The sequence below is a fragment of the Aethalodelphis obliquidens genome, unplaced genomic scaffold (genome assembly GCF_003676395.1).
Source record: "Aethalodelphis obliquidens isolate GAN/ISIS:26980383/991018 unplaced genomic scaffold, ASM367639v1 scaffold38, whole genome shotgun sequence".
Lineage (NCBI taxonomy): Eukaryota > Metazoa > Chordata > Mammalia > Artiodactyla > Delphinidae > Aethalodelphis > Aethalodelphis obliquidens.
Window position 1 is genome coordinate 18323014 of NW_020837982.1, and position 21192 is coordinate 18344205.

The 21192-nt window shown below is 64.5% G+C and overlaps 1 protein-coding gene across 1 annotated transcript in view; it reads right to left on the reverse strand.

Moving 5' to 3' along the window:
* The window catches only part of MYO15A (myosin XVA), a 52778-nt gene extending 31738 nt beyond the window's left edge, over positions 1–21040 (reverse strand). The window contains exons 1-19 of the mRNA XM_027131251.1: positions 14986–21040; positions 12934–13016; positions 12336–12399; positions 11633–11742; positions 11226–11300; positions 11004–11094; positions 7431–7436; positions 7203–7306; positions 7061–7124; positions 6074–6187; positions 5381–5542; positions 4445–4558; positions 3824–3882; positions 3613–3736; positions 2589–2684; positions 2099–2230; positions 1486–1611; positions 737–814; positions 49–197 (exon numbers count right to left, since the gene is read on the reverse strand). Of these exons, the coding sequence (XP_026987052.1) occupies positions 49–197; positions 737–814; positions 1486–1611; positions 2099–2230; positions 2589–2684; positions 3613–3736; positions 3824–3882; positions 4445–4558; positions 5381–5542; positions 6074–6187; positions 7061–7124; positions 7203–7306; positions 7431–7436; positions 11004–11094; positions 11226–11300; positions 11633–11742; positions 12336–12399; positions 12934–13016; positions 14986–18669 (5435 nt within the window). The 5' untranslated portion in view covers positions 18670–21040. The remainder of the gene's footprint in view (positions 1–48; positions 198–736; positions 815–1485; positions 1612–2098; positions 2231–2588; positions 2685–3612; positions 3737–3823; positions 3883–4444; positions 4559–5380; positions 5543–6073; positions 6188–7060; positions 7125–7202; positions 7307–7430; positions 7437–11003; positions 11095–11225; positions 11301–11632; positions 11743–12335; positions 12400–12933; positions 13017–14985) is intronic.
* Positions 21041–21192: the final 152 nt, after the last annotated feature.

The window sequence follows — 21192 nt, forward strand, 5'->3', positions numbered from 1 at the left end:
AGGGTGGGTCAGAGGTGAAGCTGGGTGCCGCGCCCCTGCCACGCCCACCTCTCCATCTTTTCCACCAGATCCAGGAGCGACTGCTGGAACTTAGCGGCCACCGTGTGCGCCTTGTAGAGCCGGGTGACGGAGCTGCTCTTGCCCAGGCGCTGAGGGGCAGCCTGCGGGGCATGGCTGGAGAAGAGGTGTGCCACCACCTGGGCCAGTCAGCAGTCAAGGCACGGGAGACGGGAGACAGGGATGAGGAGAGACCCAGAGGCAGAAATGAGAGAGAGAGAGAGCGCGAGCAAGAGAGAGAGAGAGAGAGAGAGAGAGACAGGGAAAGAACAAAAGGCATCAGTCTCTGCACCAGAGGGGTCAGAAAAGTGACCCGCTAGCCCCCCGTCCTCTCTGTGAGGCCGTGTCCTCCCAGCTGGCATACCTCTCAAGCGAGGGTGCTCAGCGCCTTCCAAGGGGCCCGCCCGTGGCTGGGGAACACACGGGCACTGACTCCGTGCCCGGCCCCGAGGTGGCCTGTTACAGACCTGGCCGTGAACTCTGGCAATGTCCTCAGGGGGACGGTGCCCGTTCAACAGAGGGGGAAGTGGAGGCCGAGAAGGTGTGGGGATGGAAGAACCGCTCAGGGAGGGACGGGGTGGGGTGAGCCAGAGGCAGGACCGGGCTGGGAGAGGGGCCTAACGGTGGGCTGCGTGCTCTGGCTGCGGGGGGCTGGGGTGGCGAGGTGAGGCCCGCTCACCCGTGTCCGGCTCCGCACAAACAGGTCCAGCACATCCTGGCGCACCTGGTCATGGTTCTTGTCCAGGAACTTGTGCACCTGGAAAGGGGGAGGGGCGGGGCAGCTCGGGCTGGACCCCACTCCCACCCCATGCGGCCCCGGGGTGTGTCAGCCTGCCTTCTCCCCTCCTCCCCCCTCCTCCTGATGGTGGGTCAGGGGCTCACAGCCCCGGGTGACCCTGGCCCTGCCCCTCCAGGCCTCGGCCTCCCTGTCTATCCTAGGAGGGACGGGCCCCTCCCCCTGCTCTGGTCCCCTCCCCTCCTGCCCCACTAGCCTCTCCACCCCCAGGGCACGGGCAATAGCCACAGCTTCACGTGACCAGTCCACGTCTTGGCCCCATCCTCAGTGAGGACACTGCCCTGTGCCCATTCTACGGATGAGGAAAACGAGGCCCAGCGGGGACAGAGGCTCAAAATCCTGGCCTGAGACGGCTCCAGGGCAGGAATGAGCAGAGGTGACAGTGGTGACAGTGACCGCTGCTGGGGGCTCCTTCTCATCACACCCACCCTGGCCCTGGACTTCTCTCACTTGCCCCGTGAGACGGGCACTATTATCATCCCCACTTTCCAGAGAAGGAAGCTGAGGCTCAGAGAGGTAAAGTGACTTGGCCAAGGTCACACAGCTGAGGATCAGCAGGGCCGAAACGGGAACAGGTGCCAGTGCCTCCAGCGGCGGGGAAGGGCGCTGGAGGCCACGGGTCTGGGTCTCACCTGGTAGGTGACTCTGCCCGCGTAGTGCTTGATGGTGAACTCGGGCAGCGGCATCTTGGGTCTGGAGTAGAGCGGGTTGGCGCCGTGGTGGTAGTGGCACTTCTGCAGAAACGTGTGGTCTGTGGCCTGGGGGCAGGCGGCGGTCAGCGGGTGGACAGGGGCCCGGCATCCCATTCCTCACCTAGTGGCAAATTCTCCAGCCCCGACTGATCCCCAGCGAGCACCAGGGAGGGGGAACAAGTCCCCTCTGCCCCCGGCTGCCCACTGCTCGGGCTGGGGCGGCCTAAGTGGACCCTGAAGACGGGTGTGCTCCCAGCTGCCCCCCATCCAGCTCAGCTGTCTCTGCACGCTCTAGTCCCACTGCCCAGAGCACCCATCCCACCCTTGTGTTTTCCAATCGGAATCTGAGGTCCAAGCACAAGGTCACCTCCTCCAGGAAGCCTTCTATGACTTCCCAGGCTGGTGCAGCCCCTCGTCCCGAGCCCCCATCCAGCCGCAGTCACCCCGGGTTTGAATGGCAGGTTGGGAGTCCTGAGCTTCCGACCCCACGCCAGAGCAGAGAGGAATGCAGGACACGAGGCTCAGAGACGTCCAGCGTCCTGAGCAAGCTCACCTGGGGGAAGCAGCACTGGTCGTCGAGGATGCGCAGGATGCCATAGGGCTTCAGCGAGATGAGGCTGATGCAGGGCTGATTGTCAGCGAAGGTGATCTCCTGCCAGTCCATCTGCTCGCGGATGTACTCCTCCTGCAGGCGGCGGGCCTCTGCCTCCGAGCCCCGGGCCCCTCCCAGCCCGTCCCCCAGGCGGACGCCATCCGGGGGCCTGGCCAGGGCACCTCTGCGTGCACGCCTCCCAGCCCAGGGAGCTCACTCCCCAGCAGGGCCACACGAACCACCTCCTCCGGGCCCTGCTCCTCCCCCGGCCTGGAACAGCCCTGCCAAGGGTGAGGAGGACCCCCAAGGGGCTCTTCTCTGCTCAGCACCCCCGCACCTGCCCCTCCATAACACAGGCTTTCGCGTGTGCTGGTTCCCAGCACAACCCATCTGCCTCCGAGGAAGCCCAGCGGCCAGCGGGACGGGACAGAGCGTGACGGACGACTCTCACCTGCTCCTCCTGGAAGACGATCTTGTTGAAGAGGTACTGGAGGCTCTCGTTTGCATAGTTGATGCAGAGCTGCTCGAAGCTGTTGAAGCTCAGGTCCTGCCGGGAGTGTGGTGAGGCTGGGCCCGGCCCCTCCGTGGCCAGCAGCCCGTCCGTCCCGCCCAGGGCCTGCCCACCCCCCACCCCCGCCCCCAGTGCAGACTCATCCCTGCCTTCCGCAGTTTCAGCAAACTGGAGCCCCGCCCACAGACCCCCTGCCCAGAACCCTCGGTGGCTCCGACGGCGCACAGGTGAGAACCTGACGGTCCCATGCAAGGTGGCACATGCAGTGTCTGAAGCCCCAGGCTCTGGAACCTTCTGCCTACGTTCCAATCCTGGCTCTGCCCCTTTCTAAGCCCCCCATGCCTGAGTTTCCCCACCTGTAAAATGGGGATAACGACAATGCCCACCTCACAGGGTGGTTGTAAGGATTAAGTGAACTGATACGCAAAGCGCTTAGAACGTCAGCTGGCACACAACAGGGGCCACGGGAGCCGCAGCTGCCACTTCTGTTATTCTGATCTTGCCTGTCTCTCTCCATGCCCCCCACCCTAACCGCCCAGATGACTTCCACCTCCCCAGACACCACGGCCCACACCTCTGAGCCTCCGCATAGGCTGTTCCCTCCACCTCAAATGCCTTGGCTGGTTTGTAAGGAATGAGCTCAGGACGTCTCCTCCACCTCCAGGAAACCTTACCTGATGCCTGCCCAGCTAGGGTTCTGCTCCAGGCTCCCCCAGCGCGAGGCTGCCTCTGTTACAGCTCTGACCACATGTGTTCGTCAGTGTTCATCCTCATCCCACCCAGTCCCTCCTGGAAGCGCCCCGAGGTCGGGGCCCAGATCTGGTTCTTTCTGGGGTCCCTGGTGCTGCCCACAGGGCCTGGCGCCCGGAGGCCCCAGGGAGTGCTTGCGGGCGAGCGGAGGGAGATAATCATAGGAGAGGGCCCTGAACAGATGATGGTGCGAGAGCGCCCCCCGGGGTCCCACCTCGAAGCCATAGATGTCCAGGATGGCGATGGACAGCGCGTCCTGCTGCGGGGATACCAGCGCGTTGACCCTGGCGATGAGCCAGCTAAAAAGCAGCGCGTACAGGACCTTGGCGATGGCATCCCTGGAGCAGAGATGGTGTTTGGGGGGAGGTGGCAGGCACAGTGAGGGGGCGGGGCACCTGGGGCTCAGGCGGGAGGTGTGGCCTCACCTGGCATCCACGGCACTCTCCACGGTCAGGGGGGTGAAGATCTTCTCTCGCATTGTCTCCTGCGGGGGATGCAGCCCCTGAGTGACAGCGGGTTGGCCACCACCTCCGGAAAGCCCCCAGAGGACTGGGGGTGGGGGGCATGGGGAGGGGAGCCGGGGAGATGGTGTCTCAGGCACGAAGTCAGCCAGGGGCAGGACAGACACCCTCGTCCCCCCTTCTGCCTGGCTTGCTGGTGGGACGAGGGCTGCCGGTCTGAGGGGCAGACGGAGGCAGAAGCAGACACAATGGTGACATCAGCCTGGGGAGGGGGGAGGGCAGGGGTGTGGGAGATACTGGCCCAGCCGGAGGTCAGGGACGGCTCCCTGGAGCAGAGGGTACCTGTGTTGGGCTTGAGGACCAGTAGGCGTGAAAAAGGGCACAGCACTCCAGGCAGAGGCCCGGAGACTGGTACCAAATGCCTTTGGGGTCTGAGGTCACCCACCTCTGAGCCAGACCCAGAGGATGGACAGGCTGGGGAGGTGGGGGAGAGGGGCAGGGGGCCCACACAGGACGGGGCACAGAGCAGCTCCGTCCAGGGCTGGCAGGAGGCTTCGATAGCATACCCCGCACCCAGGGACTCACGGTCACTTTGAAGGTGATGGCCTTCTGCAGGCCCTCGGGGGAGACCTGCAGCAGCTCGGCCACGGCCTGGATCTCCCGGGCGCTGACCACCGAGGCAACCTCCTGCGCGTCTGTCTGCAAAACACCCACAGGAGTGCATTCTGAGCTGAATAAGCTTTTTATATGAGTTCCTATAAAAAACAGAAACAAACGAGAACAGCCAGGAAAATTCTAAAACAGAAGAGGAGTACAGGGGTCTCTGGAAATGGTAAAACATGAAGTTAGAATAATTAAAACGCTGTGGGGACAGACACACAGTTCGTAAACAGGTCAACGAAGCACAGTAAAAAAGTCAGGAGTTAGACACAAACGTACACGGGAATTTTCAGTACGGGATAAACACGTATTTCTCAAGTTGGGAGACTGAGTCACTATCTAAACAAAAAAGCAAGATCCCTACCTTGTACCTTACTAGAATAAATTCCTGATGAACCAGAGATTTAAATGTTAAAAAAATAATCACAGAAACCATAAAAGGTCTTCAAACAACGGTAGGCACAGGCTTTTATAGAGAGACAGATCTCTAAAATCATAAAAAGTCTGAAATTTCTATAAAACTTGATAAATGAAATACCTGAAAATAATTTTTTTAATCTGCATAGCAAAAACCCCACCCAAAACCGAAACAGCAAAAAACCTGTAAACAATGAAAATATAAACGATAAACCAGAAAATATATTTGCAATTCACTCTAGAGACAAAGGGCTGATTCCCTTAACACATACAAAGAGCTCTCATACGTCAATTAGAAAAAGACGAACAACCCCCAAAGCGGAGAAAGAGACCAAATGATCTGTGCTTCTGGCTGTGAGCGGCGGTATTTCAGCCAGTTCTTCAGCCTCCAGAGGACGCCCATGTCCCAAGGGAGCGGGCCGTGCGGCCGTGGTGTCCCCTCACCTCATACTTCTCAAAGTAGACGTTGCCCAGGTGCAGGATGGAGGCCAGGATGCGGAAGATGCTGTCCTGGTCCTCGGCGCTGAAGCCCAGCACCTCCATGGCGGCCAGCAGCCGGCGGAAGTCGTCCGCGTCGCTCTTCCCTGAGATCTCACAGTTCCCACCCTGGGCGAGGGCAGGGCAGGGGTCGGGGACCCTGGGTGGGGGCCAGGAGCCCTCAAGGTCCCTGCTCTGCCCCGGCCTGCAGTGTGGCCGGATATCCCAGTTCTCTGTCTACTCCCGAGGGCCGGAGGCTCCGCGCAGGCACCGCACACCAGGCCCTGTGCTGAGGGCTTCGTGTCCATTTCCCTCTTCTAATCCTCACACACCCCTGCAAAGCGGGACTGTGCTGTCCCCATTTTACAGACGACGAAAGTGAGGCTCTGGAAGGAAGTGTAGTCGCTCCAGGCCACTTAGTTCTATTCTAGGCTCCAGAAAAACAAAGAATCAGGTCGGCCTCCCCTACCCTGGCCTCGGACCCCAAAGACACCTGTCCCCCTTGCCACGATGAGACATAGCCAAGTCCAAACTCACCCTCCCAAACCTCCATCACCTTCGCTGGCCATCAGGACGCCACGACTTGGCTCTCTCGGCCCACGCGGAGTGATGGTGGGAGGGGACCGGGCCAAGGGCCCTCAGATGCCTGCTGGCTCTCACCTGGTTCAGGTAGTAGTAGGTCTCGGCCTCCTGCAGGCTGAAGGCCTGCCGGAGCTGGGCGGGCAGCCCAGCCAGCAGCTCATAGAAGATGTGGTAGTTCCTCTCGTTTTTGGCCTGTGGAGTGGGTTGGAGGCTGCAGAGAGGGGAGCCGCCGACCTAGGTGACCCCCGGACACACGTACAAGCCCAGCTATGCCCACAGATACAAGTACACACAGGGGCCTCAGGTGAGACCGGTGCCCCTGTGACGAGTGAGCCCCAGCCTGGCACTGGCTGGGGGTTGGGGGGACCCTGGTGTGGTGGTGGGGCGGGGCTTTGGACAGGATTTAACTCTGCTTGGAGAAATGAAAGAAAGGTGGCCCTTTTCACATGTGTACCAGCTACACAAGCCTCTGCACACGTGTGTCCACGGACCAGACGTGTACTCGCAGGGCCAGCCAGGGTGGTGGGCACAGACTGTGGCCAGGCCTCAAGCCAGGCCCTTGGGACACAAAGGGGAACACGGCAGACAGAAGCCCCTGGCCTTGTGGGAGCCCACCTGCCGGCCAGGGGAGACAGACCCTCAGCAGAGCAACGTGAGTGGCGAGAAGCGCTCTGCAGAGAAACAATGCAGCCAAGGGGGTGGGCGGTGGTGGGGGGCGGGGGGGGGGCTGCATTTCTTCACCGGGGCCGCCTCCCTGGGGCGTGACCTTCAGCGAAGACTTGGAGGAGGTGAGGGGTTCGGCCACGCAGCTGTCTGCGGGAAGAGTGCTCCGCGTAGAAGGAACAGGCGCTGCGAAGGCCTTGTGGCGGGATGGGGCCAGGTGTGCCTCAGGGCCAAGGCTGGGGGCGCGGGGGAGGGGAGGAGACGCGGCCACAGGCGCGCACACACACACACACACACACACACACACACACGCACACACAGCCCGAGCCTCGTGCATCAGCTCAGCCAGGTGCCAGGCTCAGAGGGTCTGCACGCCCCACACCCGACCCCATCCTGACACACCTGAAACACGATCCTGGATTTCTCGAGCAGGTACTGCGAGGTTATGGCACCAGAAATCACGCTCCTGGAGAGGGAGCAGAGTCAGCTACGCTGGGCACCCTGCACACAAGGCCCCGGGGCGGTTCCACCGCGGCCCACTCACCCTTCCAGAAAGATCTCCACAAACTTCCCAAAGCGGCTGGAGTTGTCATTCCTGACAGTTTTGGCGTTACCGAAGGACTCCAGGAGGGGTGTGGCCTCCAGGATCTGGGCGCCAGAGGAAGACTCGGGCATTGCGGGGAGCCCGCGGGGGCCTCCCCAGGTCTCCCACCGCCCACCCCATGCCGCCCGCCCCGCACCGCACAAGCGTGCGCACACGCTCCCCCAATACCTTTATCTTCAGGAGCCGCCAGCACAGAGGAGGAGGGCGGGACAAGAACAGAAGCGGGTCACCCGTGGGACCCACCGGCTCCCCCCAGGACGCCGGGGGCCTCCGACCGCGGAGGTAGTGGCCGAGCCCTCCCGGCCCGCAGGCAGGAGAGCCGCCAGCTGAGAGCAAACCCCAGAGCCACAGAGCCCCAGGTGTCTTGGCTCGGGGACCGTGGCATGGCCCGAGGTCGGGGGTCTCCTGGGCCTTCCTGCCAAAGGGCTCTGGGGGTGTTCTCGCCCCCCTCCCCAGCCACCACCGGCCGTGAACCACCCAGTCTCCTGGAAAGGCCTCCTACCTGCCCCGCCTGGCTCCCTCCAGGGGTCGTCCGCAACCCTCGGGAGGTCCCGTCCCCCACCCCCGGCTCCCACCCCTCGGGCTCCAGGCCCTGCACGGCCCAGCCCCATCTCCTGTCCCCTCCCCACTCTGCCCAGCACTGCAGTCCCCTGACTGTGCCTGCGCCAGCCTCTGGGCACTGGCGCTCTGCCCCCCTGCAGCCCTCAGCCCTTCGTACGTCCATGTCTCTCGCTAGAGCGTCAGCCCAACAGGCAGGACTCTGTGCGCACATGCCTGGTGGTCAGCACCCACACAGGACCTGGCAGTAGGAGGCTCTCAACAAACACCTGCTGCGGGGGCGGGAACCTCCCTGGTGGGCCAGTGGTTAGGACTCCGCGCTTCCACTGCAGGGGGTGTGGGTTCCATCCCTGGCTGGGGAACTAAGATCCCCACGTGCCGCACTGTGCGGCCAAAACATACAAAAAAAAAAAAATCTGCTAAATGGATGAAATGGGGGATAGCATTTTATGAGAGCAGAGCCGCCAGGGTGTTGTAGCTAATCACAGCACCCACTTATTAAGCACCTACTGCATGCCAGACCTCTTGCCCCAATTAACAGCATCGTTAACAAGCCTACGAGGTAGGTGCTAATATCGCCCTTGCTTACAGATCAGGAAACTGAGGCTGGGAGAGGTGAGGCAGCGTGCTCGGGACTCCAGGGTCGGAAAGAGTGAGGGCCCAAAGCACCACAGCCCATGTCAGCGATGTAAGCAGTGCTCTCTCTGGCTGCATCATTTCCTCAGGATAAACTCTTAGCGGAGAAGTAGGGGGCCCGGTGTGCACAGAAATGATACACTTTACCTTGGGGATGGTGCCAGTTCCCTCCACCTGCTCACCCACAGTGTCGCTCAGTCCCAGAAATACTGTGCCCACCGTACAGAGGAGTGGACTAAAGCCCGGAGGGGCACAGGGGCCGTCCTGGGGGTGCTTAGGGAGTCAGGGTCCGCCTGGGCTTTGGCCTGTACTGTCCCTTAGCCTGGGTGCCCCTTGTGGGCACCTGGAGGCGGGTTCTCTCCTCTAGTGCCCAGCACAGGGCAGGGCACACGGCCAGGGCTGGGAACATCTGGCCCCGTGGGGCTGTCCAGCCCAACCCGCGGGTGCGCCGGTGCCTGTGCCCCGGGCTGAGCAGCATTCAGCCACTCCGAGACCCTACCCCAGGGAACCCTTGTCTCGTTCCCAGCCCAGAGGTGGCGCCTGTGGCCCAGACCTCGGCTGATCAAGGCACGCGTGGGTCCAGTGAGGACGCGTGGCCAAAACCAGTCCAACAGGAGGGAGCCCTGAGACCTCCTGGCCCGGTGGGCAGTGTGGGCCGTGGTGCTGCGGCATCATTGTGCTGACCACGGGAGACAGATGAGGACGATGTCCAAACATGCGGGAGGGTGGGGCCGAGACAGGGGACGTTGTCTAAGACCCTGGACCCAGCCTTGCCTGAAACTGACCCTAGACCCAGACCGTCCGACTGCAGGAGCGGCTCAATGGCGGCCAGGAGGTGAGTCCACGGTCACCCCAGCCAGCAGGTGCATCTTCACAGCTCCTCTCTGCCCGGCCCGACCCCTCAGACCCAGCCACGTCCCGCGCCTCCGCCATCCTCCCCGACCCCTGCCGAGACAGCCCCCCCGCCACGAACCTCAGACCCCAGCCCCTCCACCCCGTCACTCTGAGACACTGGGCAAGTCACTACCCTCCCAGGCCTCAGTTTTCCAGCTCCCAGGGCTGCCGCAAGGCTCTGGTGCTGACAGAGCGGAAGGTTCCCCGCACACAGGGGGTGCCTGACGCACACGGCTGCCTGCCTACGCAGCCAGTCCTCCCAGGAGTCCACTCTTAGAGGCTTGACCCCCGGCCTGGAGCAAAGGGATGATGTGGTTGGCCTCCAGGAGACCCAGGCTGGGATGCGAGGGGCTGGCAGACCAAGGTCGGTATCAGAAGCGGCCTGCCAGGAAGTGACCTCTCCTGACCACAAAGCCCGGGCTGACCCCCTCCTCACCGAAGGTCCAGCAGCCCCTGCCCAGTGCCTCCAGATCACCTGCAGAGGTCGCCACCAGCTGGGACACTGTGGCCACTGCAAACCTCTGGAGGGGTGGGCCAGAGCCTGAGCTTCACGTTCTGGAGTCTGAGCTGGCGGGCCTCAGCCTCTGCCCCACCTCCCCTGAGCTCCAGGCTCCTGGCACATCTACCGTCTCCCACCACCTGCGCGTGGATGCCCCGCAGACCCTCAAGGGCACCTGCGTCCTCTCTCCATATTCTGCCCCTCAGCTGCTGGCTGCTCCTGTGACTCAGGCCGAATGCCTGGGGCCAGCTTGGGCGTCCCCTCTTACAGCCCCGTCTGGTCCCTCACCAAGTCCTGGAACCGCACCCAGGCCAGCTGTGCTCACCAACACCACTGTCACCTCTCTGGTTTGAGCCACCATCCTCCCTCGCCTGGACCACATGCTGCCCCTCTCCCGACCCAGCACACCACACCTGCTGGACCCCAGGGCCTTTGCGCCTGCTCTTCCCCAGATGTCTGCAGGCCCCACTGCCTTGCCTTCTCAGCAGGACCTGCCCTGACCCCCATGCCTGAAATCGCAATCCCCAACATGCCCCATCCTCCCCCCATGCTTCCCTACAACTTACCCAGAATTTACCTGCCTATTTTCCTTTCTGTTTCCTACACTAGAACAAAATTCCCACAAGATGGGAACGTTTATCAGGCTGTGTTGCTGCTGCCTGCTCCCCAGAGCCTAGCCTGGGCCTGGCACACAGCAGGTCCTCGGGAAACCGTTACGGAGGTTCTGACGTTCTTGGGTTCAGAGAACTCAGCTCTCTAGGCAAACCTCCAATGCTGCAGGCCCCAGCCAGGCCTTCTCAGTGCCTTCTCAGTGCCGCAGCCTCTCCTGACCCTACACTGGCCATCACACACATTCGGGCCTGTCCTGCCTCTTTCACGACCATGAATGTGAGGCCAGGCAGGAGGAGTGGACGACGCCCCCTGCCCATGTGGCCTCTGCTGGGGCCGCCCCAGGGGGCTGGAACGCAGAGCTGCAGGGGAAGGCAAGCAGGAGAGAACTCCCGGGAGGGGAGGCAGCAAGGGCCCCAAGTCCTACGAGGCCTCTCTGTGCAGCCCTGGGCTCGGCTGCCCGTCCTCCAAGTGGGGCCACAGAGTCTTGCCTCTCAAGGAGCACGAGGGGCGCTGGGCTGAGGGCCCTGGGGGGACAGACGCACCTGCCGTGCGACGCCCCGTTTCTGGTTCATGGCCGCCAGGTAGCGCAGGATCAGCTTCGTGGCCTCAGTTTTTCCAGAGCCGCTCTCTCCGCTGACCGGCCAGAGGGGCAGAGTGAGCTCCAGCCTGTTCATGGCCTCTTCTGGGCGCTCCCCTGACCCCACCGTGACACAGGAAGACACGGGCAGGCAGGCCGGCCGGCCCCCAGCCCCTCCGCTGCTCACCTGATGATTATGCACTGGTTCTGTTTGGCATCGAGCATTTTGGCGAAGGCGAGATTTGCAATTGCAAAGAGGTGCCTGGAGAGACAGGCCACACACGTTCCTGGGCCAGGCCCTGCTGGGGCTCCCAAACCTCCCAGGGGATGGGCAGGGGACATCCCTGCCTAGCCGAGCAGCCAATCCTGCCATACCCCACCCTCGGGGAATGCTCCCCGCAAGGCTCCCCACCCAGGTCTGAGCCACAGTGGCCTCCAGCCCACGGGGCTGTGGCCAGGCTCAGGGAGAGGCTGCCGGGCTCCCCACCGCCACCCACCACCCACGGCTGAGGGGCAACCAGGGACTTGCCAAGCTCAGACAGGAACCCAGGAGACCCCGGGGAGGCCCCCTCCCCCAGCCCTGGAGACACTCACGGGGAATTCTCGGCCAGGGCCCGCCCTCTGTACTGCTGCACCTGCTCCAGCCCGTAGATCCCAAACATCCGGTACGGGTTCACCGACACCAGGATGCTGCCGATGTACGTCTGCCGGGCAGACGGCGGCCTCAGGGCCCGTCTGTGTCCCTCCCTCCCCACTCCTGGGAGCCGGGATCCCTGTCTCACGGGCACAGACGTCTGGCTGCCTGGCCCTGGCGTCTGCACCCTGGGCCCCCAGACAGCTTGCTGGGTCGTGCGCTCTGGCTGTGGAGCGTCAGGCACTGAACCAGGCTGAGGCTGGGAGGAGGGTGGCGCATGCAAAGCCCCACAGCCACGACCCCACAAGGGTGCCCGCTTCCTTCATTCCTAGTTGGGGCCCGCCCCCTGACCGTCCCCCCGCCGGGCCCCAGGTGTATGGCTCCCAGGACTCTGGAAGTGTTACCCATCGGGCCCCTGGTGGGGGCCACACACTTCTGGGTTCCCTGTCTCCAGGCCTCTAAGCCTCTGTGTTTTAGGACTTTGGATTATAGCGCTCCCAGCTCTTGAATGCTGTGCGCAAATAGTAGAAACTCCAGGGTTCAAACCAGATGCCACAAGTCTGGGGCGAGCAGGAGAAATCCACGCTTCCCACTGCAGCCCCAGGAGGCAGGGAGGCAGCTGCCCTCAGACCCAAGCCCAGGGGGGTCAGCCCCAGGCCTTACGTAGATGAGGTTCCGTTCAAATCTGGTCTTGAGGTTGGCCAGCACAGTGGTCTCCTGGAGGTCTCTGCGAGGAGATGGAGAGAGGCAGTCAGGGCCCACCTTCCCCTCAGGGTAGGGCCTTGGTCAGAAAAGCCTGCGTTCAAGTCCCGTCTCTGACACCAACCAACTGTGAGGCCTTGAGCAAGTTACTTAACCTCTCTGTGCCTCAGTTTTTCTATCCATCCAATGGGTATGATAATCACTGTTCCCACCTCGCTGGGGTGGGGGATGCTCTCAGGTAGCAAACGTGAAGGCTGTCACTGTGACTGGATAATGACATTGACCAGCACGACCCTCACGTCTGAGGCACCTCCAGTGTGCCAGCACCCTCACACCAACAGCCGCCCCACAGCATCCTGTGGGCGACACACTGAGGCAGAGAGGCTGAGTGTCTGCCCAGGTCCCAGCTAATAAGCGCCCATCTGAATTACTGGGCCTTTGTGACGCTGCCTGAGCCTCGCCTAACAGGGGAGGAAGCAGGCTCTGAAAATGTTCCAGGAGGTGAGGGGCACCCCGGTGGGAGGCGGTGACCACTCACCGACCCGCCACCCCCACTCACTCCAGCTGCGTCATGTCCTCCACGCCGTCCTCCCGGCGCTGCTCGCGGAGCCGTGTGGATGGCAGGTTGCGGATGGAGTGCATCTGGGGAAGACAACCTGTGGTCAGCCAGCCAGAGGGTGCCTGCGCGTGGCCCCCCGGCTTGGACATGGCCAGGACCCACTGCCGTGTGGAGGAGGGACCCCTGAGGCCAGGCCGGCCGGGTCCTGTGGGCTGTCTGCCTCGGAACACAATGCTTAATTCCCAGGGACACGGCCGGCCTCAGCGCTGCCCGTCTTCCCGAGGGTCCTGCCAGGGGCTGAGCACACGCACAGGGGCACTGCTCCCTCTGCCTGGCCAGAAGGCCTCCCACCTCACGTTCTCCCAGGCTGAACCCCAGGTCTGCCTATGTGACAACTAGGAGAACATCCGCATCTGGTGCCCGGGGCCTCCAGAAGGACCAGGACTTTCGCGTTTGGCGCCGCACCCCGTGCAGGGCAAACGCAGACCCACACGCACAGACCCACAGGCAACGGCGCCTGCAGCCCAGGTGCTCCCACGCCCACCCGTGGTCTCGCACGGGGCTTGTGGACGTGCACACTGGCCTGCGGTGCCTGGCTGGAGGCACACACAAGTGCGGGCACGTGCTCTCAACGTCCCTTGGACAGGTTCTCATGTGACAGGTGTCCCCACACCTGGTGGTCTCGAGACGAAAGTCCCGATGCCCCCTGTGGGCTGCAGGCCCACTACTGTGCCCTGGTAGTGTGTACACTTGACCCCGCAGATACCACGTCTGCCCGGGCCGTGGCGCACGCACTCACATGCTCTCCTCGTTGAGCTGTGGAGCGCCCGAGCACACGTCCCAGGCCCGCACGTGACCCGTGTGACTGCGAGCACACTTGTGAGCCCGCCTGTCCTGCCTCTCGGGTCCAGCCTACACCCCTCCCTGAGCGGAGAGGAAAGGGGACACCGGGAGGCAGCCTGCGTGCTAAGTAGGGCACAGCGGGTATCACCCCAGAGGCCCTGGCCTCCCGCCCACCCGCCTGCCCATGTGCGCCAGTGGCCGCAAACCCTGAATAATTCAGCCACTCACGTATTCCAGGGTGAGGAGGGCCCATGCATCCTTGCCCCTCACCCCCGGGCGCTTGGTGCCCCGCTCCTGCAGCGCTGCGGCCCACACAGCCCGGGGCACCCGCCGTTGGGGCCAGGGCCCCCCCAGCAGCCAGGGCGCCCCGGTCGCCATTGATGGGCCCGTTGGCTGCCTGCTCCACGGGGCACCGTCTGCAGAGGCTGAGAAACGCCCGCCACCCCTGCGTGCCCCGCCCACCCCAGGCGTCCCGGGGGAGGCTCCGGTGACCACCCCCCTCCGCTGAGGGCCACCCGGCACCGGGCTCGTGTTCCGCCGCGAGCGTGGCAGCCAGGCACGGGCTTGGCACCCCTCAGAAGGGCTGCCTGCCCCACACCCTGCGGGGGCCCAGACAGGCTCCCGGCTCAGCCGTGATCCGCTGTGTGACCTTCTGGGTCTTGGCTTCCCCACTGTGCAGTAAAGAAGCTGGAAGGTTGGTTCCTGAGCCCTCACCTTTGGACAGTCCAGAACCCTGCAGCCCGGAGGACTGCCCTTAGGCAGGAGCCCCAAAGAGACAGAAGACCCAGTTTGGACCCAGGGAGGGTCAGCAGCAGGCAGAAGGAACGGCATGAACGTGAATGCGGGGGTGGGACAGGGTGGGTAGGCAGGGTCTGCAGTTTCGTACTGAGCCAAGATCCCTGCGGGGGGCTCTGAGTGGACGTCCCATCCAGATCGGACGAGGACAGGACTGCTTGGAGCCCAGACTGGGACAAGATCCCTTTCTCCAAGTGCCTGGGGGCAGTTTCTGGCATCTCTGTCCTCTGCCTGCCTGTGCCGGGCATCCCCTTGTTCAATCCCCCAGAAGCTCTGGGAGGCTGTTCTCCCCAAGCTACAGATGGGAAGACTGAGGCCCAAGCAGGCAGCAGTTCGCCAAGGTCCCGAGACTGTCTCCTACCCCGTTTCCCAGGATGGAACCATAAGCCCTCCCTCTAACCTGTGCCCCCATACCTTGTTCCACCAGTCTTTGGGGCCGACCTTTTCCCCGGGGCCCCCATTGGGCAGGCAGGCAGCTCCAGGGCCCAGGCGGCAGGACGGGGGGCGACCGTGTACTCGTGTGCAGGGTTGATGGGCCTCCGCCGGCAGGCACAGGCGGGACCAGAGCAGACTCCAGGTTCTCAGCCTGGGCCGGGGCTCTGGCTCCTGGATGGGAGGCTGCAGGGTAGCAGGACAAGCTCGCTGGAAAGAGCTCAGCTTCTGCACACGAGGCATGACCACAGCAAAACGCCCAGGGCTTGCCTGGAGCCATTCACCCGCCTTGGGCAGGGGTCCTGGGGCCCCAGAGGGCGCCAAGGGGGCTGGGGCCCTGGGCAGTGTCCCCCAGCGGCGCCATGGTGGCCATGTGGCCCTCATCTGGTCAGAGGCGGCCAGCGGGTAGGAGAAGCTGGGCCTCAGTGCTTTCCGCTCTGAGGGGGAATCCTTGGGGGGTGTCAGGGTCGGGGGTTCAGGCTCTGCTGGTGGCTGGGGGTCCGCCGGACGGGCCTCTTCTTCAGGCTTCTTGAGGCTCGGGCTGGCCGATTTGGTCAGCTGTCCAGGCCCTGGGTCGTGATGTGTACCCAGGAGGATACCGGTTGAGTCAGAGGCTGAATCTTCAGGCTGGGCAGCAGGGGACAGCCCTGGACCCACGTGCTGGAGGAAGGGGTTTGGGGGTACAGTGGCTTGCCTGGAGAAGCCACGGAGGCTGCCTGGGCCTCCCGGCCAGGGCGAGGGTGGCCGCTGGGTGTCAGGCATGTCCACGTCCCAGCTGGGGGCCAGCGGGGGCACTGTCCAGAGCGTCTCCGTCTCCTCGGGCTCGCGCTGGCTCTCGCGGTGCTCAGGGGCAGGGGCAGCGGCAGCGGCAGCGGCAGCCGCCCGCCAAGACCGAAGGCCGGGCGGCAGGCGGTAGGACTGGCGCGGCCGGGGCTTCACGGCCCTGATGGGAGGTTCGCTGAGGCTGCGCCACGTGCGCGGGAGGCGCGAGGGCAGGTTGAGCGAGCGGTTCCGTGGGCTGGGGCCCAGCAGAGGGGGCGGCGAGGGCGACCGCGGGGAGCCCAGCACCGGCGACCGGGGTGCGCGCGGGCGCCCTGAGGCTCGGCGCGGAGACAGGGGCTCCCGCAGCGAGCGGGGACGGCTGGGCGGCGGCGAGAAGGGCGGCCGCAAGGGGCCGCGGCGGACGGAGGGCTGGGGGGACAAGGGCCCCAGGGGCGAGCGGGGCCCCAGGGGTGAGCGGTACCCCAGGCGGGGAGGGCTCCTCAGCGAGGGCCGGGGCGAGGGCCCGGGGAAGCCGAAGGCCGCGTCCCGCCGGCGGGAGCCCCTGAAGGAGAGCCGGGGTCCGGGGAAGGCCAGAGGGTCAGGGGGCCCCTCGGGGCTCACGGGCGGGGGCTCGGCCAAGGCCCACCAGCTGGCCTGGGATGCGAGGGGCAAGTGAGCCGGGGCGGCCCAGGGCGGCGGGTGTCGGCGGAGCGAGCCGTAGGGCGAAACCGGCGGGGGAAGGCCCGGGGGCAGGCCGGCGGGGGCGAGGGCCGGGGCGGGCGGCAGGCTGGGGGCGGGGCTGGGGGCGCGCGGCGGGGACGGCGGACGGTGGGAGTTGTTGTTGTTGCGCGCGCGCGCCTGCGCCCTCCGCAGCACGATGGGCGTGTTGGGCCGCTCGGGGTCCATGCCGGCCAGCTTGTAGCCGAAGCGCTTGTAGGCCGCCTCCCTGACCGCCGGGCCTCGCGCCCGGGCCTTCTGGCTGCTCTTCAGCCGCGGGATGGGCTCCTTTTCCGACAAGGTCTTTTTGAGGAACCGCGCCAGCGAGGTGGCCGGGCGCGGCGCTGGGCGTCTGAAGTCAGAGCTGAAGCCCAGGCCCCGGGGGGCGCCGAAGGCCGAGAGGGCGCGCTGGATGCGGCGCTGCCGCGGCGTGAGGAAGCCCCAGAAGGGGTGGCCGTAGGGCACCGGGGGCAGCGGCGGCATCTCATCCTCTTCTTCGTCTTCGTCCGCGTCTCCCAAGGGCAGAGGGATGTCCAGGGAGGGCGGCAGGGGCACGTCCAACTTCTCCTTCCCAAACAGCTTCACTTGGGGCCGCGGGAAGAGGCGGAACCGGCGGATGAGGGACAACTTGGACCTGGCGGGCTTGTCCATGCCCTGCTGCTCGAAGAAGGCGGAGCTGGGCAGGCGGAAGGACGTGCCCTGCTGCTCGCTGCCCGCCTCCTCGGGCTCCTCCAGCTCCGCGATGTCATCCATGGGGTGGGCATACGGGTTGTGAGGTGACAGGATGGGCGGCGGCACCCACGGGTACGCGAAGGCCGACTGCTCCGGCGGAAGATAGGGCCCCTCGGGCGGGTAGATGGCCTGGTCCCCGCCACCATAGATGCCTTCGGCGTAGGGGACTCCATGGGAGGCACCGTAGGGGACGCTGTAGGGCGGCGCGTAGGGATCCAGGTAGGGTGGCATGTAGGCTTCCAGGTAGGGCGGCGCGTAGGCGCCCAGGTAAGGCGGCGCGTAGGCGGCCAGGTAGGGCGCCCCGTAGGCATCCGGGTAGGGAGCCCCGTAGGTATCTGGGTAGGGCCCCGCATACGGGAGGTCGTAGGCGAGGTCGTAGGGCGGGTAGGGCGGGTAGGGCGGGTAAAGCGCGTCGGAAGGGGCGTAGGGGTCCTGGTAGTAGCCGTGCAGTTGCGCCTCGCCCGCGTATGCGTCGTAGTAGCCATAGGGAGACGCGAACCCCGACGGGGCCGCGTAGGGGGGCTCGTAGTCGTCATAGCCATAGCGGTAGCCGTAGTTGGAGTAGAAGGAGCCCCCGTAGTAGTCTGGGCCGTAGTAGTCGTAGGGGTCCTCGGGCGGGTACCCGTGCGGGTTGTCATAGGGCGGCCAGGCTGGGCCGTGGAGGCTGTAGGCGCCCCGGTAGGGCTCCTCCTCATACTGGTACAGCGACTGCCGGTCGTAGTAGTCATCACCCTCGCGGTGGTAGTCATAGTACTCGCCCAGGTCCTGGAAGCCCTCCAGCCCGTACAGCGACCTGCGGGAGCCTGAGTGCCGGAACGGGGCCTCGTCCTCGAAGGGCAGGAAGCCCACGGGCTCACCCGACTCGTAGATGCTGTGGGCGCGCGGGAACCTGCGCAGGCGACCCCCGGGCTGCAGGATCTCGGCGCCCGACGGGAAGGGCAGCTTGCGCGAGCCCACGCGGGAGCCGGAGCGGTCCATCCAGGCGTCCAGTGTGGCCTGCGCACTGCCCGACTCCTCGGCCTTCTTGATGAGGAATTTCTTGGTGAGCCAGTTGATGGCCGTGGACGCCTTGCTGAGCGATTGGGCACGCGGGCGCAGGCGGCCGTAGCCGCGCCGGCCAGGGAAGCGGATCACCATGAAGGACGGCTTCTTGCCCTTCATGGCGCGCTTCTTCTTGCCCACGCGCATCTGCGTCATGAGCTTCGACGTGGACTTGAGCACCGTGCGCGCCTTCTTCTTGCGTTTGGTCTTCTGGGGTCCGGTGTGGAGGCCCCAGAAGAATGCCGACGCGCTCCGGAACTGCCCCTTCTTGGAGATCTTGGGCGTGCGGTCTCGGAAGCCCATGAACAGCCGCGAAGTCCCCTTCAGGCTCCGCTTGGGCTTTTCCGGCTCCGGCGCCTTCTTCCCCTTCTTCCCTTTCTTGGCTTTCTTCTCATCCTCTTCTTCCTTCGCCATGGTGGCCACCTGCTCCCTGCCAGGCCGGCCGGTGTCACAAGCTCAGGGCCTTGGGGACACAGGGACCTGCTGAGTCTCCTGCCTGCGGCTGGACACGCAGCCTGCTCAGGCTCAGAGCAGCTGGGACTGGCCCGGTGGCCGGGGGAGGGACAGCCAAGCTCCTTCTGGCTGGGACCAGGCTTTCAGGAGGGCAGATCCATAATTCATCTCCTCAGGCCCCGCCTAGAATTTCACCCTTGAGCCTGTTGGAAAGCACCTGGGTGTTGTTTATGGGAAGCAGGGGAGGCCTGGCAGGCCCATGCTGGGGAGACTGCGTTGGCCTTAGAACCTCCGTGAGGACAGCCGTGCCTCAAGCCCAGTCAAGCCCTCCCTGAGCCTCTGCCGGCTCCCCCACCGAGTGAGTGCTTGGGTCCCTGGGCCCCAGAGAGGGGCAGCCACCTGCCCTAAAGCACCCAGCGCATCTGTTCCGGGCCACAAGCGGAGCTGCATCTCCTGAGCCAGGGTGGGACGTTCAGAGACCACCAAGTCACCTTGGGGGGGGGGAACCTGGGCCCCTCCAGGTCCTGGGCAAGGGAGGAGGGGTGGTGGGCATGGCAGGTGCCCAGGGCTGCGGTCAGTGTAACCAGAGCTGGCCGGCCCTTAGGAGCGTGAATAATTTATCAGGGAGAACCAGGCTGCTGGCTGAGAAGGCAGGGCAAGAAGGGGGCTTCTCGGTTCCAGCAGGGCCTGGTAAGGCCGACAGTCAGGCGGCTTCTGGGGGTGGGGACACGTGGGAACTGGGCCCCCGCAGGATGGGGTCTCGAGGGGGCATCCAGTCCCCCATCACCCCCTCTGATGCTGCCTGCTCTCCTGCCTTGTTCTGGGCTGTGGGGCAGGGGGTTCACGCTTTCTGAGCCCAGAAATGCCGACACCGCGCCCCCCACTGCTCCTCCTGGAGCTGGTTTCCAAATTGAGGCCTGGCCACTGTTATCTCAAGAGAGTCTCACAATGGGCTGTGGGGTGGAAACTGTCATCTCCATTCTCCAGATGAGGAAACAGCCTTGGAGAGGAGAAGTGACTTGTTCAAGGTCAACCAGCTTGGGACCCTGGAACCAGGCTCCAACCCAGGCCTGCGTGGTCCGGAGCCACATTTCTTGCTAGTGCTAGGCCTTCCTCGCCTCTGGGCTCCTGGGCATTGGGCCATCGTGTGGGAGGGGAACAGCTCTGGACACTGGCCAGAGGCAGGGGCTTAGCCAGGCTGACCCCAGAGTCTGGGCCTTCCAGGAGCTCTGGGGCAGAGGGCCCTACTTGAGCCACTGAGCAAGCCAGAGGCCCTGATGTGCTGGTGGAGGTCGCCCAGGCCGTGTCCCTGCTTGGGCCCCACCTGGACTCTTGGTCAGCCTGGCCCCTGTCCCTCAGGACAGCATGCACTGACTTCTCCGTTCATTTGTTCAGAAGCATCTGCTGGAAGCCTGCCATGAACCAGGCGCTGTCTAAGCACTGGGGACACAGCTAAGGAAACAGAAACCTGCCCTCGTGGCGCTGACATTCTGGGGGGCGGGGACTGGCAACAAACAAGGAGAGTGAGCGAAAGATACAACCGGTGGGATGGCGTGAGCGCTGGCATTGGAATAGCGCAGGGACGCGGCATCGAGACTCGGGTATACAGCCCCCAACAGGGCCTGGGTGAGGTGCCCTGGAAGTGACACGGGGGCCGAGAGTTGCAGGAGGGGAGGGAGGGAGGCCTGGGGGAGGCACAGCGGTCCGGACGTGATGGAGGAACAGCAAGGCCAGGGTGACCGAGTGCAGTGAGGGGCGAAGACGGGGGGTGGGGCAGAGGTCGGGGTGAGGACTTGGCCACGGCTGTGGCAGAGAGGGATGGAATTGGACCTCCTTGGTCTTCACAGGATCCCTCTCGCTGCCACAGGAAGGACGGATGGCAGGGGCTGAGGGCACAAGCGGTGGCTGTTGTGGGAGCTACCGTGGCGGTCCGGGCGAGCGACGCTGGGGCCTGGGCCAGGCTGGGGCAGTGCAGTGGACAGAGTGCGGGGATGCTGGTATGTTTTGCAGGTGGAGCCTGCAGGCAGCTCACGAGCACCTGCACGGTTTCCTTACTGAAGCAGGCGGGAGAGTGGAGGCGGCCAGTGGAGGTGAGGGAGGCCGTGGGTGGAGCTCTGCACGTGGTGATCTCGGACGTCCGCCGTCCAGGGAGTTGGCGGGACTCGCACAGCTGTCAGGGAGTCAGCGGCGTCTGGGTGGTGCTGGGGCCACAGTTCGGCAGGATGGCACCGGGGGTGGGTGCACGTGGAGGACGGGCCCTAGGAGTGAGCCTGGGGCTGCACTGTTTGGGGCCAAGCCGGCCCCAGAGACCAGAAGGGTGGTGTGGGCAGGCCCTGCTGCCGGCTGTCACCCAGGCCACCTCCCCAGAGCAGAGAGGAGCCGTGGCCTGGAATAACGATGTCGGTAATGACAATGATAAGAGCAGCTTATTCTCCGCAGGCCCTGTGCCTGGCTCTCTGTTTATCTCATGAAGGCGCCCGTTGG